The sequence below is a fragment of the Drosophila miranda genome, chromosome XL (assembly GCF_003369915.1).
Source record: "Drosophila miranda strain MSH22 chromosome XL, D.miranda_PacBio2.1, whole genome shotgun sequence".
Lineage (NCBI taxonomy): Eukaryota > Metazoa > Arthropoda > Insecta > Diptera > Drosophilidae > Drosophila > Drosophila miranda.
In genome coordinates this window covers 18,818,866-18,836,655 of record NC_046673.1, presented here as the reverse complement: position 1 = coordinate 18,836,655, position 17,790 = coordinate 18,818,866, and the positions used below count along the sequence as shown (strand labels likewise).

General features: G+C 50.3%; 3 protein-coding genes across 8 annotated transcripts in view; 1 reads left to right on the top strand and 2 right to left on the bottom strand.

The window, feature by feature from the left end:
- LOC108164714 (zwei Ig domain protein zig-8) overlaps positions 1 to 17,790 on the bottom strand; it is a 169,871-nt gene that overhangs the window by 69,044 nt on the left and 83,037 nt on the right. The gene's annotated exons all lie outside the window — the stretch shown is intronic.
- On the top strand, positions 897 to 1,796 carry LOC117185742 (protein TsetseEP-like). Its single transcript, XM_017300598.2, has 2 exons — positions 897 to 1,579; positions 1,639 to 1,796. The coding sequence occupies exon 1, from the start codon at positions 1,051 to 1,053 to the stop codon at positions 1,561 to 1,563; it is 513 nt and encodes a 170-aa protein (XP_017156087.1). The 5' UTR covers positions 897 to 1,050; the 3' UTR covers positions 1,564 to 1,579; positions 1,639 to 1,796.
- On the bottom strand, positions 7,711 to 11,945 carry LOC108164713 (titin-like). Of its 4 annotated transcripts, none has more exons than XM_033387907.1 (3): positions 11,845 to 11,931; positions 10,912 to 11,780; positions 7,711 to 10,830 (listed from the first exon to the last, which is right to left on the bottom strand). In XM_033387907.1, exons 2-3 carry the CDS (start codon positions 11,753 to 11,755, stop codon positions 7,787 to 7,789), a joined length of 3,888 nt encoding a protein of 1,295 aa, XP_033243798.1. In that variant the 5' UTR covers positions 11,756 to 11,780; positions 11,845 to 11,931; the 3' UTR covers positions 7,711 to 7,786. The 4 variants fall into 4 exon arrangements, with proteins under 4 accessions (XP_033243798.1, XP_033243795.1, XP_017156080.2 ...); XM_033387904.1 differs by having other exon boundaries at positions 7,712 to 8,206; positions 8,264 to 11,780; positions 11,845 to 11,930; XM_017300591.2 differs by having other exon boundaries at positions 7,712 to 11,777; positions 11,845 to 11,945.

Sequence of the window (17,790 nt, the reverse complement as noted above, 5' to 3'; positions counted from 1 at the left end):
AGGCCAAAGCAGTGAGTTGCGGCGTTGTTTCCCTCTCTCTCTCTCTCTACAAATCTATGGGCAAACAGCCTTGCTCTCCTTCCGCAATACCTTTTTGATCGCGCTCTCTCAAATACAACAGCAGCGCGTCACACTCGGCCGCGACGGCTCGCTCTCAGCAAAAATGCGAACTCTGCCGTTCTTTCTTTGTTGTTACTATTTCTTAATGCAGTGGGCGACTGCGCTCGGTCGGCGCAAAAGAGACAAAAACGAAGTTCTCTTCTGCTGCGAAGTTCGGCCCGCGCTGAAAAGAAAGCAACAAAAGATGACGACATTCGTCATCGCTCACGGCTGGTACTGCAGACATTTCGTTTCTGTATGCATGTATGTATGTGTGTACATGGACTATGTATGCATATGTATATATATGTGCTTCAGTGGGCAGTGCAAATGACGAACAATAATTGTGTTTTGCTCTACTGCTGCACCGCTGACTATAGTCTATGGACTCTGGGCTAAATATTAGCCAGGCAAAGGAAGGTATTTGGGACTGTGGTCCCCTCCCTGGGGTTCTGTCCTGATGTAAAACAAATCCCGAGACGCGACTTTTGTTTCATTATATTTTTAGTTGTGCTACATATTAGTTATTGAATATTATATGGACTGGCTTTGGGGTTTAAGTATTTCATTGAGAGCCTCTGCCTCTCAGGAATCCCTCCATGGCTTCTGCCTTAACTTTTCACCTACTTCGAGTCTCTCTGCACTTTGGACTCTGTCGAAAATCCCACATTGATCAAAAAATAAATGTTTTTATATTTAAAAGACATTAAAATAATATTTAAAGTCAATTTTTCCACTTGTTCTACTCTCGGTGCAAATATAGAAATATAGAAACCTATGGAAAAACCCCTCTATTCGTTTTCATTCAACCAAAATTCTCCATCACATTTCTACAGTTGTAAGAACAAGGCCGTTACATTCCAGTCAACATTTTTGAGGCATAGATCTCATTCAGAGCTAGAAATTGCTTAAAATTATACAAGAACATTTTCAAAGATCCTCGTACAAGTCATGGACGTTCCAACCAAACAGGACGAAGGGAAGCCCAAGGGAGAGCCCGAGGGGAAGTCCAAGGAGAAGCCCGAGGGGATTCCCAAGGTAATGCCCGAAGGGAAGCCCGAAGTGAAGCCCGAGGAAAAGCTCTTGGGAAAGCCCGAGGCGAAGCCCGAAGTGAAGCTCGAAGTGAAGCCCGATGTGAAGCCCATGGAGAATCCCAAGGTAAAGCCCGAGGGGAGTCCCAAGGTAAAGCCCGAGGGGAATCCCAAGGTAATGCCCGAAGGGAAGCCCGAAGTGAAGCCCGAGGAAAAGCTCTTGGGAAAGCCCGAGGCGAAGGCCGAAGTGAAGCCCGAGGCGAAGCCCGAAGTGAAGCCCGTGGGGAACCCCGTGGGGAAGCCCGTGGGAAACCCCGTGGGGATGCAGCCGCCTGTGGACAATAATATGCAACGTGCAGTGCTGATGTTCGCCTTCTTCAGCGCCGCCACCCGTCTGCTGGCGCTGGTTGTCCAGAGGATGCATCCTGCTTAACGCCAGGATCCAGCAGGTAATCCCACATTAGACCCGATCGCAACTGGCCAATCGATTGTCTTATGATTTCCCTAGGCCAACAATGACACACACCGAAACACTGGACACCATGGGCCGCAGCAATCCTCAAGAAGTAGAAATTGAACATTTGTGGACACAACAAGCTACAACAGCCATCATTCCAATAAATTCCAGAGCCCCAATGTGCGGGAAATAAATAATAGTTCGCCAGTTATACTTTGAAGCGTATCATTTCGTGGGGACTCCCTTGTATTCTTTTATATAGACATATAGCATTCGGCTGTTCGGTGATGCATGGCTCATTCCAATAGATCGCCAGCCCCCCAGCCCCCAAAGGAAGTCAGCCTGCAATTATTTATGAAGCAATCAGAGGCATTCCGCACAGAAAACCCCCGAATTTCGGGTTGGTCCCTGGTGATATATGAAGAAGTGAAGCGAAATGCCCCTTTGGCTATCCCTTTCCCCCCCGCACAACCCCTGGCCAATTATTAGCTGGGGGGGGGGAACCCACCCCCAGACAGACAATTGGCTACCATATATTGGGGGGACCCCCTTCAGAACCCCGTTTCGGACCTTGGCAATAAAATTAAAAGTCGCAACCGCTGAATGGCGCACAAAATACCAACAAAAAAAAAAAAAAGGCCAACAGAAATCTTCGAGAAGGGGGCGCAAAGTTTTTTTTCTTGCATTGCTATTTATGGCCATGTGTGTGTGTGTGTGGCATGCCCCGGAAAAATGTGAATTTATTGCAGAAAAACCCCCTCGTTTGTGGGGGGGGGGTGCAGCCCAGGATTTTTGTCTGGAGCTTTTGTTTTCGAATCGTTTTTCTTTAGTTTCGATACCCCTTTTTTTCAGACGGGGTATACGGGCATCTACAATCCTTTTTTGTTGGAAAATGTGCAAAAATTCTAAAGGTTTCTTTGAGTTTTTACTGGCCTTTGCTATGGCTCGAGTCTGGCCAGATCAGAAGTGCCTGGAGCTCTTCGTTTGCTTAGTAATAAGGTGACGCCGTCCGCTCTGGGTAGGACCATGCACTCTCTCCCGGCGCTCAGAGAGACAAGCGCTAAAAAGAGATGCATACGACAAATGGATGGTCCTCGAACGAGAGCAGATTTCGTGACGACGTCACCTGATTATCAGCTTGCAAAGAACTGCGACAGTCGTGTGGGGATGAAGAGAGTCGGGTGGAGGGCTCAGAGAGTCGTACGGGCGGTAACCAGTGCGGGGCCACAGGTTTTAGCAGCGCTCTTGCTCTCTCTCCCACTCTCTCGATTAGGCATATATGCAGAAGAACTTTCCGCACTGCTTGCAAGCAGAAGAGGTGCTCATAAATGGTGGCAGATTTCGGATATATCTTCATCGCCGTCGCTGTCTCCACTCAAATCAATAATTGATATGTTCTGTAAGGTTATTTGTGCTCTGAGAGCCAACTATTGCCCTTTACAGGGTATCCAGTGTCCAGTAGCTTTTTCTCTCTCCTTTTAGAGCTATTCCTTTTTCGTATTTTTCTTCGTGTTTTCGTTTTCTCCACACATCTGGCACTGCATTTATTTCACTTGATTTTCCAAAACAAAATTTATAAGTTGCGCGTCGCGTCGTTTATTTTGTTTTAATAGCAAAGCAATTTCCAAAAAAAAATATAAAGACATTACGTTCCACACAAAGGAACGTGAGTCCGTGCTCGCCTCTCGCTGTATGTGTGTGTGTGTGTGTGTGTGTGTGTGTGTGTTTGTGTGTGTGTGTGTGTACCTGGCAGTGCTGCCAAGGACTGCAAGAATGCTGCAGTAGGATTTCCAGGTTGCCGACAGAGCGAGTGAAAGAAGCGGAAGAGAACGTAAGAAAGTTTTCTAAAAGGAACTTTTTTTTGGCAGTGAAATGGTAGAGAGAGAGACAACGACGGAGAGTAATTCCTTTACAAAAATATTGATATAGGAAGTTGTCCCTAAAAATGGTATTACAATAATTGAAAGGAGCACTCAAAGGAACTGAAAGAAAACGAAGTTTATCGCATGACCTCGTGACCTGCTTTGGACAGCTCAGAGAGAGAGAGAGAGAGCGAGAGAGAAGCGCATAGAAAGGTTTAAATAAGAAAGGTTCCCCCTCCAGTGTTACCATCTGTTGTCCGTTGCCTGTCCTGTTGGCCATTTCGATAACAATCACAAATGGGCTTGTTACAATAACTACAAGACGGTGCGATACGGTGCGGTGTGGCCGTGAGGTCCTTCCTGGAGTGGTGGAGCTTATCAGTTACCGCAGGGGGGGGGGGGGGGGGGGGGGGAGGGGTGCTGGGGGGTCAAAGTCAATTTAGGAACAACACATGTCCCCGTTCACACGAGTCGATATTAATAAACACTTAAGCCTCCGCCTAGGACCCGACCGGACCCCATGTCCTTTGAACACATTCCCATTCCTACCGCCCACATGGACTCCATTGCCAAGTGGATCAATGTGTGGAGAGTGTGGGGCTGAAAATGAATGACATCGTTTGCGGATGACAGGCGACGACCACACGACACACATGAGGGACAGGGCATGGGGCATGGGGCATGGGGCAAATCCTTGTAGCCAGATATTAAATTCTCCATCTGCCCCCCCCAAAAATAATGCGTATTTCATTAGAGGCGACAAACAGCCAGCACAAAGGCGAATAAAGGCGTCCGTGTCCTTCTCTGTGAAGGTGTGGGTCCTCCTGGCGGAAGGACTATTTTTCACTCAGCCTAATGAGGCCGCCTGTTCTTAGGGGCCATCCATTCATCTTCATCCATCTTCCATTCCATTCCATTCCATTTCCAAGGAGCAAAAACGTCAACCAAATGGAGTTTCATATTTTCATGAATTATTGCTGATAAATATCAATGACAATACAATCATCAAACATTTGCACAGCCCATAGTTTTTTTTTGGCCCTCAAGAGTTCATCAAAAACAGCAGCAGTTACATTGGGAAATTACAGGAAAAACTAGGGGGCCAGGAGGCCCCCGGGGCTCCCGAAAAAATGCCACAAAATAAATAGTGGGTAGATCTATAATTCACCAAAATCGTGGGTATAATCGGACAGACGGCTTGAAATATATAAGCCAAAATATGACCTGGTTTTTTGATATTGGGCTACGAAATTGGGTAGAACTATCTGTATAATATTTATGATGATAATATATGGATTATTGGGCCTTATTTTTCCAAGTTTTTGAAACCACGGAGGCACCCGACGTAAGTAACTGCCGTTACGTTACCAAATTCCTTGTTAAAAAGTTTAAAAATATACCATTAACCCATATAGAGCACACTTTTGTTTTGGATTTTTTTCAGATAGTTCAAAATGTTAGGGAGACGTAGGGGAACAAATTTGATCAAGAATCATCTTTTTTATGCGAGAATAAAAGAAAGGAATACACAAAAAAAATACAAAAAAATACCAAAAAATACCGAAAATGTAAACTTTTGCTTATTTTCATAGCTTTTCAGTTAAGTTAAGTTTCAATGAATTTAGAAAATAATATCGGTTTAAAAGTATATTGAAATGTGTTTTTAATTGACCTTTAAGGGCGGTATACCCATAATACTCGTATGAACAAAGAAAATGTAGATTTAATAGCAATTTAAGAGTGAAAAACATTGATACCGAATGGGAATTCACAAAAAAAATATACCAATTATATGATTTATTGACTCAAAGAAAGATATTTTAACCCAAAAGTTGACATAAACTCTGGTTATGCGATACTTTTTCATTGTTGTCTGTCATTTGGCCTGTTTATCGTGAATTCCCCGATGCATTTGGTTCTAGTTTCATGTGAAAAATGCGAAGAAATACATATATGATATTTAAATGGTATTTTTGTGTTTAAGGGTAGGGGAAATCGCATCTCTCATGCTCTTTACAAATTGTCTGGCCCTCTGGGGGCGGCCTGGGCTGGGGGTTAAGGCCGCCATATCTCTATTGTTTCTCCAACATGAATGGGTTTTTGGTAGGGGAGCGCTGGGATATGAGTGTGTGTGTTTGTGTCAAAAATTAATTATACGCATCCACAGACAAAGGAAGTAGCAGAAGAAGGAGCACGAGGAGGAGCAGGAGGAGGAGGAGGAGGAGGAGGAGGAGGAGGAGCAGGAGCACCAGCAGGAGGAGGAGTAGGAGGAGGAGCAGGAGGAGGAGCACCTCATAATAATCAGTGGTGGCATGTGCTAATACGATAATGGGCGACCAGTTGTGCAGATTGCTCCGCTCCGAAGGCATGGCGCCCTTTCACCGCTTCAGTGCCTCTCTGCGCGCAATGCTATTGCCACACGCGTGGCAGATTCCTTTCGTGCTGCTGCTGCAGGCAGATTCCTGCCACACAAACTCTCTCCTTTCGCCTTGTTTCTCTCCCTTCTCCCCCCCCCCCCCCCCCCCCCCGCCGTTATCTGTTTTATTACCTTTTCGCTATTTATTTATTACCACTAAGAGAGAGAGAGCGAGAGAGCCATACATCGCTCTACATGCCACATCCGGCATGCCTCACCGCACTACCTCCAGGCAGCAGCCCCATAAACAAATATATTAAATTTTAATGCTTAATTTATGTGCAGATTAATTTTCGTACATTTTTCGAGGCTCAGATTAGTTTCGGGCCCCACAAAGAGGTTGGGGGCAATGTTTTCCCTTAAATGTGGGTTTAATTAATTTTTCATGAATTTTCATGCGTTCAAAGTGTTTCCGCGAACAATCCCTGAGCAAAGAAAAAATTAACTGCTCAGAGCAGAATATCAAATAAATCAATTTTCCACAACAGGCTGCAAAAGCAACAAAAAAAAACCAGAAGGCCTGCCCAAGGGCTAAGGCGACAGCGCGGCCAACTGCGACGTCGGCAGCAACGACCTCGCGACGTCGGCAGAGCAACGATGAGAGAGCACGAGGCGGCCGGGCAGCGATCCAGCGCGTACTTGGGATCGCGTGACCGGCCAAGAACCGTTAATCGATGAGAGCCCAGAGCTGTGTTGCTAGGCGGCGTCACCCACACCGACAACGAAACGGGACAGTCGGCAGTCGGTTAGAGTTTCCAGAGAGCAGCAGTCCAGAGAGGCGTCTCTGAAGTACGCCCATGGACTAGCAGAGGATCAGCGAAGGTGACCAAGGAGAAGGCCCATGGACTAGGAGCGGATGAGAGAAGGTGAACAAGGAGAAGGCCAATGGACTAGGAGCGGATGAGCGAAGGTGACAGAAGTCGGGAGTCTGGAGGCGCACGAGATAGAGAGAGAAGAAGCTGGAAAAAGGCTGCCAATGCCAGGCCGATGATTGAGAGTTTGTGAGTCAGGATCTTCCATGGGGCCCTGTCCTCTGTGAAATATATAAGAAGAGCATCTGACTGAGGGAACTGGACATTTTTATTTAATTACGTTATACATTTTATCGAAAGGGAAATACAAATAAACAAATCAAATCCATAGAAGAGCCAAAAATTTTTCTGCTAAAATAATAAAAAAAAATTGAATACAAAAGACGCATCGGCAGACATTGACCGAACCGAAGGCGACCGAAGGTCTCGTCTGGTCGCTCTCTCTCTCTTTTCTGCCTTTTTTGTCTGCTGTCTGCTGTCTGTCGATGCTGTCCCTGTCCCTCGTTGCTTCTCTTCGCGTGGCTTCTCTGCTCTTCTGCATTGAAGCTCTTGTGCTCTTGTTCTCTTGTTATCTTCTTGTTGTCCTTTTGTGTTCATTCTTGTTGTCCTTGTGTCTTCGTTTTTGTTGTCTTTGTGTCTTCATTGTTGGTGTCTTCATCGGCCTGGCATTGGCAGCCTTTTTCCAGCTTCTTCTCTCTCTATCTCGTGCGCCTCCAGACTCCCGACTTCTGTCACCTTCGCTCATCCGCTCCTAGTCCATTGGCCTTCTCCTTGTTCACCTTCTCTCATCCGCTCCAAGTCCATGGGCCTTCTCCTTGGTCACCTTCTCTTCATTATTTTGCTTTGCTTCTTGTTTCTTGCTTTGTTTTTAGCTCTGCTTCTTGTTTTGTTTTTTTTATTTTGCTTTGCTTCTTGCTTTTTTTTGCGTTCTTTATGGTTTTTTTTTGCTTTGCTTCTTGTTTTTTGGCGTTGCTTCTCGCTTTTTTTTTGCTTTCTTGCTTTTTTTCTTGTTTTTATTGTTTCTTTTTTTTTGCCTTTTTTTTTTTTGCTTCGTTTTTTTTTTTGGTTCTTTTTTGCTTTGCTTCTTATGTTTTTGTGTCAAATATCATTTACTTTAAAATTTCAACCGATCTTCTTTTCTTTTTTAAACCAAAGGTGCCGCCCACAATCATTGGCCAGTAGTAGCCGGTTACCTTCTCTCCATTTTCATACCATTCCTTCAGCTGTCCGTCATCGTTGGTGGTATCGAAAAACATCATTTCATTTTCATCATCGCTGGCGTTCTCTGCGAAATCATTCATCTCCGGGTTACCCTCCGGTATGGCATTCGGCATCGGTCCGTTGAGCTCTGGACCCTCTTTAGCATTCATTACTTGTTCCTCCAGGTGCAGTATACGGGCTTTCAGTTCATCCGAAGGTGATTGCATTTCCGGAATCGGATCTGTTATATCTTTTGGCTGGTTCTGCTCCATGGCGTATCCGTCTTCGGAAAACAGACGAATCTCTTCGGCGTTCTGAGCGGCTGTTTGCTGTATGGCGCGATAACCGTCAATGGCACCCGTTACCAAGTCACCCAAATTCCTTACCATGGACATCATTTTGTTGGCCCAATGTCCATATTCACCCACCTCCTCCATCGGCTCCGGGGGCCCCAAGGAGAGGTCGACAAACGATTCGGAAAGGTCTTTTAAATCTTGATTGGGCCCAGCTTTGGCTTTCTCATGGACAGCCAGCTCTCCGTAAAAGGATTGCTTATTAAATCCGTCCGTGGCCTGGTCTTGTGCGTTCCGCTTTTCCATTTTAGCTGCGGCCAACTGACGGAGCTGTTCAGCCATCTTGGCGGCACTATAATTGGGCACAGACAAGGGTATCCACATACCTAAATCTCCGTCTGTGCCAACGTTCTTATCGGCCTTTTCGACTACTCCTGCTGGGCGTGCTCCGGGCCCTGCTTCTTCTTCGGGCCCTGCTTCTTCTTCGAGCCCTGCTTCTTCTTTGGGCCCTGCTTCTTCTTCGGGCCCTGCTTCTTCTTCGGGCCCTGCTTCTTCTTCGGGCCCTGCTTCTTCTTCGGGCCCTGCTTCTTCTTCGAGCCCTGCTTCTTCTTCGGGCCCTGCTTCTTCTTCGAGCCATGCTTCTTCTTCGGGCCCTGCTTCTTCTTCGGGCCCTGCTTCTTCTTCGGGCCCTGCTTCTTCTTCGGGCCCTGCTTCTTCTTCGAGCCATGCTTCTTCTTCGGGCCCTGCTTCTTCTTCGGACCCTTCTTCTTCTTCGGGCCCCTCTTCTTCATGTTCGTTAACCATCTTGGTCAAATCATTAAAGTTCTTCAGCAAAGACATTATTTCGTCGATCCCGGCATGATTTTTAAACATCTCTTCGGCCACCCGCGGATTGGACATGGCCTTCAGTTCGGCCAAGAATGATCCTACATGAAATCCTTCGATACGATTGAGTGAGTTGGTGGCCCCCCACACCGCGAATAAGTCTTCGGCCAAATGACAAATCTTTTCAACCTTGTTGGTGTTGACGCTCAACGGCGGCGAGTGCTCAGCCATCTGGGCGGCAGCTCGTCGCTTGGCCAAATCCTTTTGCATGGGCGGGATTGGCGTTTGAGCAGCTCCTCCGGTGGCAACTGCCTCGGCGGCAGCTCGTCGCTTGGCCAAATCCTTTTGCATGGCTGAGATTGGCGTTTGAGCAGCTCCTCCGGTGGCAACTGCCTCGGCGGCAGCTCGTCGCTTGGCCAAATCCTTTTGCATGGGCGGGATTGGCGTTTGAGCAGCTCCTCCGGTGGCAACTGCCTCGGCGGCAGCTCGTCGCTTGGCCAAATCCTTTTGCATGGGCGGGATTGGCGTTTGAGCAGCTCCTCCGGTGGCAACTGCCTCGGCGGCAGCTCGTCGCTTGGCCAAATCCTTTTGCATGGGCGGGATTGGCGTTTGAGCAGCTCCTCCGGTGGCAACTGCCTCGGCGGCAGCTCGTCGCTTGGCCAAATCCTTTTGCATGGGCGGGATTGGCGTTTGAGCAGCTCCTCCGGTGGCAACTGCCTCGGCGGCAGCTCGTCGCTTGGCCAAATCCTTTTGCATGGGCGGGATTGGCGTTTGAGCAGCTCCTCCGGTGGCAACTGCCTCGGCGGCAGCTCGTCGCTTGGCCAAATCCTTTTGCATGGGCGGGATTGGCGTTTGAGCAGCTCCTCCGGTGGCAACTGCCTCGGCGGCAGCTCGTCGCTTGGCCAAATCCTTTTGCATGGGCGGGATTGGCGTTTGAGCAGCTCCTCCGGTGGCAACTGCCTCGGCGGCAGCTCGTCGCTTGGCCAAATCCTTTTGCATGGGCGGGATTGGCGTTTGAGCAGCTCCTCCGGTGGCAACTGCCTCGGCGGCAGCTCGTCGCTTGGCCAAATCCTTTTGCATGGGCGGGATTGGCGTTTGAGCAGCTCCTCCGGTGGCAACTGCCTCGGCGGCAGCTCGTCGCTTGGCCAAATCCTTTTGCATGGGCGGGATTGGCGTTTGAGCAGCTCCTCCGGTGGCAACTGCCTCGGCGGCAGCTCGTCGCTTGGCCAAATCCTTTTGCATGGGTGAGATTGGCGTTTGAGCAGCTCCTCCGGTGGCAACTGCCTCGGCGGCAGCTCGTCGCTTGGCCAAATCCTTTTGCATGGGCGGGATTGGCGTTTGAGCAGCTCCTCCGGTGGTAACTGCCTCGGCGGCAGCTCGTCGCTTGGCCAAATCTTTTTGCATGGGTGAGATTGGCGTTTGAGCAGCTCCTCCGGTGGCAACTGCCTCGGCGGCAGCTCGTCGCTTGGCCAAATCCTTTTGCATGGGCGGGATTGGCGTTTGAGCAGCTCCTCCGGTGGCAACTGCCTCGGCGGCAGCTCGTCGCTTGGCCAAATCCTTTTGCATGGGCGGGATTGGCGTTTGAGCAGCTCCTCCGGTGGCAACTGCCTCGGCGGCAGCTCGTCGCTTGGCCAAATCCTTTTGCATGGGCGGGATTGGCGTTTGAGCAGCTCCTCCGGTGGCAACTGCCTCGGCGGCAGCTCGTCGCTTGGCCAAATCCTTTTGCATGGGCGGGATTGGCGTTTGAGCAGCTCCTCCGGTGGCAACTGCCTCGGCGGCAGCTCGTCGCTTGGCCAAATCCTTTTGCATGGGCGGGATTGGCGTTTGAGCAGCTCCTCCGGTGGCAACTGCCTCGGCGGCAGCTCGTCGCTTGGCCAAATCCTTTTGCATGGGCGGGATTGGCGTTTGAGCAGCTCCTCCGGTGGTAGCTGCATTTGTTTTTTTCTGCTCCAGGACACGTTTTGCCTCCTGCAGGTTATTGACGACAGCATTTTCGACGAGTGCCACCTCTTCTGCGTTCATCTGCTCGCCTGTCTGGGCAATAGCGGCCGCTATGCGGGCGGGCAGGTTATCGGAGAGGATCAAGTAATCGACCACCGCGGCGACTTCGACATCGCTTTTGGCATCCCAGATGTGCATGCCGCGGGCATGCAGCATGTTGGTGGCCATCTCGGCCAAGGACTCCAAGACCCTATCGACAACCCCACTGTACATCTTGTTGCGGATGCGATAGCGCTTGCGCGGCTTCTTCTTGGCCTTCTTCATCGACGCGGCCTCGGCGGTGGCATCATCCGGCACTGGATAGCAATCGAGCGGTGTGTACGCCTCATTATCGCTGCTGCCCGGCGGCGAGTTTTGCTTACCGCCATTCGACTGAAGCTTCTTCTGCCCCTTGCTTCTGATCGAGAGGGTGCACAATCTTGGTGCCCCGATGGAGCACGACCCCTTCTGCTGTTGCACTTGCACTTTGGCGATCGGCGGGACACGCACTTTCGGTGACGCCTGGCAGGCGGCACAACTCTGTGGCTTCTGCCCCTTCAGAGGCCCCTTCAGAGGCCCCTTCGGACGCCCCTTCAGAGGCCCCTTCGGACGCCCCTTCGGACGCCCCTTCGGATGCCCCTTCTCTGCCCCACAGGCAAAATTTTTACGGAACTTAGCCTGGAACAAGACGCAAGTATCATAATCCGTGGGCTTAATGGCTTGCTCTGGCTCCAAGACACTCAAATTCTTGCCAAATTTCCTCATCCGTTTGCGCGACATGGCCGCGACAAAATCTCAATATCTGCTGGGGAAGAATTCAAAATGCATTTACCAAAGCATCGAAATACGAATTTTACTTATTTTCTCACTTGTTTTTGTCAAAAATTTGTCGCTTTTCCAATGGATTTCTCTGGATTTTTTCGCAAGCTCTGAAATTCCACAATTTCACGACACTGATTGAAATAAAATGGCCGCTCTTGTCAGGGCTGCATTTGATGTGACAGCAAAGCCTTTGGTATCTTTGTATATCGATATCTTGATATCGATGTAGTCGCTTGGTATTTTTGGTCTTTTTTTTCTTAGATCTTTGTCTTCATTAATTGAGAAATCTTTCCTCAAATAATTGAATAGTTTTTAAGTGCTAACAGATTGGTTTTTGATTTATTTTCCAGGGTTTCTCCAAGGCTGGCCATTTCTGTTCCAGCCCAACCCTGGTCTGCTCTCACAGCTGACTGCCGCCGGCCCCAAAAAGATGTTTGGATAAATTTGTTTGAATGCAGAGCGAACCAACGCCTCTGCCCAAACTTTTTGATACCCTTTCAAGAGGCAGTTTTGTTCTGGAAATTCAATGAGACCTTCGAGTGGTTTTTGAGGGTATCAAATGCTTCGGACTCTGCATTCCTAACGTATCGGCCGCGTAAAAAGCTTGCGGCATTTTGGCTGCTGCTCATTTCTCTGTGTGTGTTTTTTTTTTTTTTTTTTTTTTTCTGTATTAACTCTTAATTTTATTAAATTTTATAAGCCTGGGACTTAACTAAAGCTAGACAGGGAGCTGTATTGAGTTGGAGAGACCGGCAAGAAGTTCCGGGTCTCTGCGGGACGGCCGCAAAGCATTGCTTCGCAGGGACCATGGTTCCTCCTAGCCACTCTCGTTCCTTCGGCGCTCGCACCTACGCAGCTCCTTCATGGCGCCGGCTGCAAAGTTGCTCCAGGCCGACCATACCATGGGGTCTTCCACAATCTTCACGATCAGGTTGTTCGGCGTGAGCTGCCCGCCGGCGGCTCGCCACAACTCCTCCCTAATAAGTGAGAAGCGCCCACATTGAAAAATTATGTGCTCAGCGTCTTCAGTGGCGTCGCCGCACCACGAGCAGTTCGGCGAGTTCTCGTGTCCGAACCTCCAAAGGTAATGGCTGAAGCAGCCGTGTCCGCTCAGAAGCTGTGTGGAATGGAAATTGACCACACCGTGTCGCCTGCCGATCCAATATCGGACATCCGGAATCAGGCGGTGTGTCCACCGTCCTTTATCAGAGCCGTCCCAGCGGCTTTGCCATGCTCTGAGGCTTCCTTCACGGGCCTGCTTGCGCGCGTGTCTCCTTGCCGCGCCGGCCCGGATGGCCTCGGCCACGGCCCTCTCCTCAAGCACCAGAAGGTCAATTGGAAGGACACCCGCCAGGACTAGGGCAGCGTCGTCGGATATGGTCCGAAAGCCGCAGCAGATCCGGAGCGCGCAGAGGCGATGAGTGGCTTTTACGCCCCTAGCGTAGCTGGCAACTTTAATTCCATCCGCCCATACGTCTGCTGCGTAGGTCATGGCTGAGCGGACTACACTGGTCAGCAGAATCCTCCTCTCCTGCTTCGGGCCACGGGTGTTCAGCAGTATTCGGAACAGCGCCCGACTCGTGTTTGCCGCTTTCTCCTGGACGTAGCTTAGGTGTTCACGGAAACTGAGCCTGGTGTCGATCATCACGCCCAGATACCGAATGGCTCGTTTCGACGATAGTCTCTGGTCGCCAACCCTGATGTGAGCGGTCTCCACAGTCGAACGGGTGCTCACCAATACTGCCTCGGTTTTATGAGCGGCTATCTCTAGTCCCGCAGAGCGGAGCCAGTCTGCAATCAGCTGGATTGCGGTGTCACAATTTGCTTCGACAACGTCCAGGTGCTTGGCCACCACCGTCAGGGCGACATCATCTGCGTAGCAGGTTAGCTGACATCCGCCTGGAAGAGCTAATCTCATGACTCCATCGTAGGCAATGTTCCATAATAGGGGACCCATCACTGATCCTTGGGGAACTCCTGCCGTTATGCCGTGAGTCTGCGCGCCGGCCTCCGTATTATACTCCAGCAGTCTCCCCGCGAAGTAGCTCCTTACGATTGCCTGAAGGTATTGGGGTACACCGCGCCGGTTAAGTGAGTCCAGGATGCACTCCCACTTCACCGTATTGAAGGCGTTCCTGATGTCTAGGGTGACAATCAGGCAGTATTCCTTCTTGCCGCCCTTCCATCGAGTTCCCTCCACTGCCTTGGAGGCTATGTCAACTACCCTGCCTATGGCGTCCACCGTTGACCTCCCACTCCTGAAGCCGTATTGGTTTGGTGAAAGTCCCCCAGCATCCTCGACGGCGTTGTCTAGTCTTCTACGGATTATCTGTTCCAGAGTCTTCCCCAGCGAGTCGATTAAGCAAATCGGTCGAAACGAGGAGGGATCGTCCGGCGGCTTTCCTGGCTTTGGCAAGAGCACCAGGTGTTGCAACTTCCACTGCGGCGGAAATAGTCCTTCCCGCAGGCACTGCGTGAATGCCTTAGCAAACTCGTGCGGGTTGTATGCCATCGCCAGTTTTACCGCACGGTTGGGGATTCCATCAGGGCCTGGAGCCTTCTTGGCCTTTAAGCTTTGGGCCAGGGCGACGATTTCGTCCTCCGTGACCGGTTCGACCGAGTATGCAGGCTGGTGTGCGACGGCACTGCTGGCAAGACCGTGAGCCCCGGATGGGAACAATGCCTCAACAATCGTCCGCAACTGGTCTGGGTCAGACGGCGACCCCGCGTTGCTGCCATGAATTCGCTTCATTACCGTCTTGTAGGCACGTCCCCACGGATCCTTCTCGGCTGAGTCGCAAAGCTGCAGGAAGCACTCCCTCTTGCTCTCCTTGATGGCGTTCTTTAGGGCTTTTCTAGCTCCGCAGTACTCCGCCTGTAGCCTTGGCCAGCTAGTGCCACTCCTTCTGCGAGCCCGTTGATATCGCCTTCTAGCTGACAGGCAAGTGCGTCTGGCCTCCTGGATCTCGTCATTCCACCAATAGGTCGGCGATTGCTTACCCTTGAATGGCCTCTTGCGATTCATACTGGCATCGCATGCGAGCAGTAGGGACTCCAGAAGCTGGTTGACCATCTGTTGAGCTGAGCCTCCGACCTCCATATTCCTCAGCGCCTCCAAGAACCTTGGAATCCGCATTGATTCGGGATTGTAGGCTGCTCTCCGGCTTGTCTGCGTTGCCCTGGTCAGTCTGCAACCACCTTCTCCGCCTATCGAGAACACCACTGCCTCGTTGTCGCTGGCCGTATAGTGGTTCCCCATGCGCCAGGTGGACAGAGGGGAAAGGCTGCTAGAGGCGAATGTAAGGTCGATGACTGACCCAGAGCCACCCCTGTTGAAGGTATTCGCGGTCCCCTGATTCAACAATGCTACGTCCAACGCAGCGAAGGCCTCAAGCAGTGCGTGTCCCTTGTATATGGCGTCCGAGCTGCTGCTTCTGGAGATGTCACTGCCCCACTCCTGGGCCCAAGCATTGAAGTCGCCAGCAATCACATTTGGTTTGTGGTGCCTGGCGTCGTCGGCCAATTCGTCCATCGCCGCAGCGAAGCTATGACGGCTCAAGCTTGGGGGGAGATAGCAGCTGTAAATCCATAAGTTCCCCAGTTTTGCCCTGACGAAATGTCGGAACTCAGCGCACACTGAGGGCCGCAGAGGAGGCTTACCGCAAGCCCATATTGCTGCTTTTCCTGAGGAGCTTTGGACCCAGAATCCATCCTCGGGGGAAATGTATGGTTCGCTAATTATTGCAACGTCCGATCTCATTTCACGCACCGACTGAGAGAGCAGATCTGTGGCAGCCTCGCAATGGTTTAGGTTTATTTGGTAAAACCTAACCATGTCCAGCGTTTTGACTTGCCTTCTCTTTGGGTGCCATGGGGCACCTGTGGCTACCAGCTACGTGTGAGTGGGGCTTGCCCTTTCCGACACAAAGGAAGCATTTTGCCTCATTGTGGCAGTCGCTTATCTTGTGCTCCTCAGACCCACAGCGGAAGCACCACCCGCTTCTGTCTACAGAGCTTTTGCAATTAAGTGCAACGTGGCCGATCTCAAGGCACCTGAAGCACTTTAACGGCAGATTTCGCTCCCGTATGCGGCAGACGGACCATGCCACTTTAACCTTACCAACGGATAGCGCCTTCGTCGCAAGGGTCGCCGGCAGGCAAATAATAGCCCGCTGGGTACCACCAAAGCCTGGGCGCAAACTCTTAATGGCGTCCACATCGAGTGTAATCCCCATTTGCTCGCTGAAGGCCTCTGTGTGTGTGTGTGTGTGTGTGTGTGTGTGTGTGGCAGGCCGAGAAAATTAGAGCGAGAGTGCATTTTTTGGCGTCGGAAGCAGCCGCAGCAAAACAATGCGGTCTTTGTTAAACAGAGAGAGACAGGTACAGAGCTGGCAGAGGGCGAAACTGCAGGAAAAACCCCACAGTACAGTATTTCCCAATAAAAAGTCTTGATTTCTCTTGCCGGGGGGAGAGCGGCGGCAGCAGCAGGAATTAGGCCCGCCCTCGACTTCTAAGGCGATCGGTAACGAACGACTTCCTCGGCAGCAGCGGCATCAGCAGCAGCCAGGTGGCTGGCTTTATGTAGAAGAGACAGAGAGAGAGAGAGCAAAAACGCCCCTCGTTATCTCCCACACACGAATGTGCAAGCGCCCGAAGCCGAATAGAGAGAGAGAGAGAGCGCGCTGCAGGGCAAAATATTGTTTTTGCAATTAACATTGGCTTCTACCTGCGGCTGCTGATCGGTCGCTGTCGATGCGTTCGTGAAGCTGGGACCCGAGCCCGAGTGATCGAAGCAGCAGAGCACTTCTCTCTCTCTTTCTCGTTCTCTCTGCCTGTGTTGTTGTTCGTTTTTGTGTGGTTGCAGAAAACTTTTCGCATGGCGAAGGGAAGGCAGAGGTTTTTGAACTTATTTTCGGTCGGAATATTTTCAGCATTGAAGCTTGAAAGAGACAGGGGTATGGGGGGGGGGGGGGGGGTTCCTCGATGTTCGTCGGACAGCATTTTGTTAGATAATTTTGCCTTTACCTTTTGCGGCTGATGCTCCACCTCCTTCGAGTATATTTTCCTTTCTATTTTTTTTACCTACATATTTTGTGCGGAGGGCGGACCCACTGGCAGTGGCATAATCTACAGTTTGTGGTGTGTTTTCAATGCCTGTCAGCAAGTGCGTTTGGAGTTATGTCAGTCCACCGGGAGACAGAAGGAGACAGAAGGAGAGAGAGGAGGAGAAAGGAGGAGAGGAGCGGATCTACCGGGGCAAAAGGTGAGGAATGGAGTGCCAACTGGCGATGACTGCATCCTGATTGTGTTGACCATCAGAGTGGCCACCAGGGGCCCACCCCCCCAACCCCCCGTGCCAAAAAAGTGGAAGGAAGTCCGTTGATGGCTGTCACAAAAAGTTGTTTCAATTTTTCCTATTGCCAACTAAATCAAAGGAGGAGTTCTATCTTGTTCCTTTCGTTACTTCGTTTTCCCATAGTCCTTTTTGGGTATCCGTTTTTCCTCCAATTTCTCTTGGCTCTTGGCTCTGTTCATTATTGTGCGTTCTCTTTCTCTTTGGTGCTCTCTCGAAGTTCTTTCCATCATTGTCCAACACTAATAGTCCAGTCATTGGTTATCATCGTGTGTCTCTTTGGCCAGCAATTGAATAGTCCCCACAAAAGAAAAGCCCCCAAAATGGGTAGAAAAGGCAGTATTTTAGGTTTGAAAAAATTCTGGAAAAATATAGAGAAATATTCAGGGAGGAGGAGGAGGGTTTAGAAGTTGGAAAAGTGGTTGGATCTCCCTACTAGAAGCTATCAAATAGCAGCCCATTAGACCCTCCTATAACCTGGTTCTCTGAGAGCCCCAACCCTCCCCCAAACAATTGTCACCCCTTTGGAACAACACATGAGAACGAATACAGATAGGGAAACAGAGGCGAAGGAGTGGGTGGTGGAGAGGGAGGGGTAGGTGGAGCCGTTAAGTTGATTAATTGCAAATTTTTCAGAAAA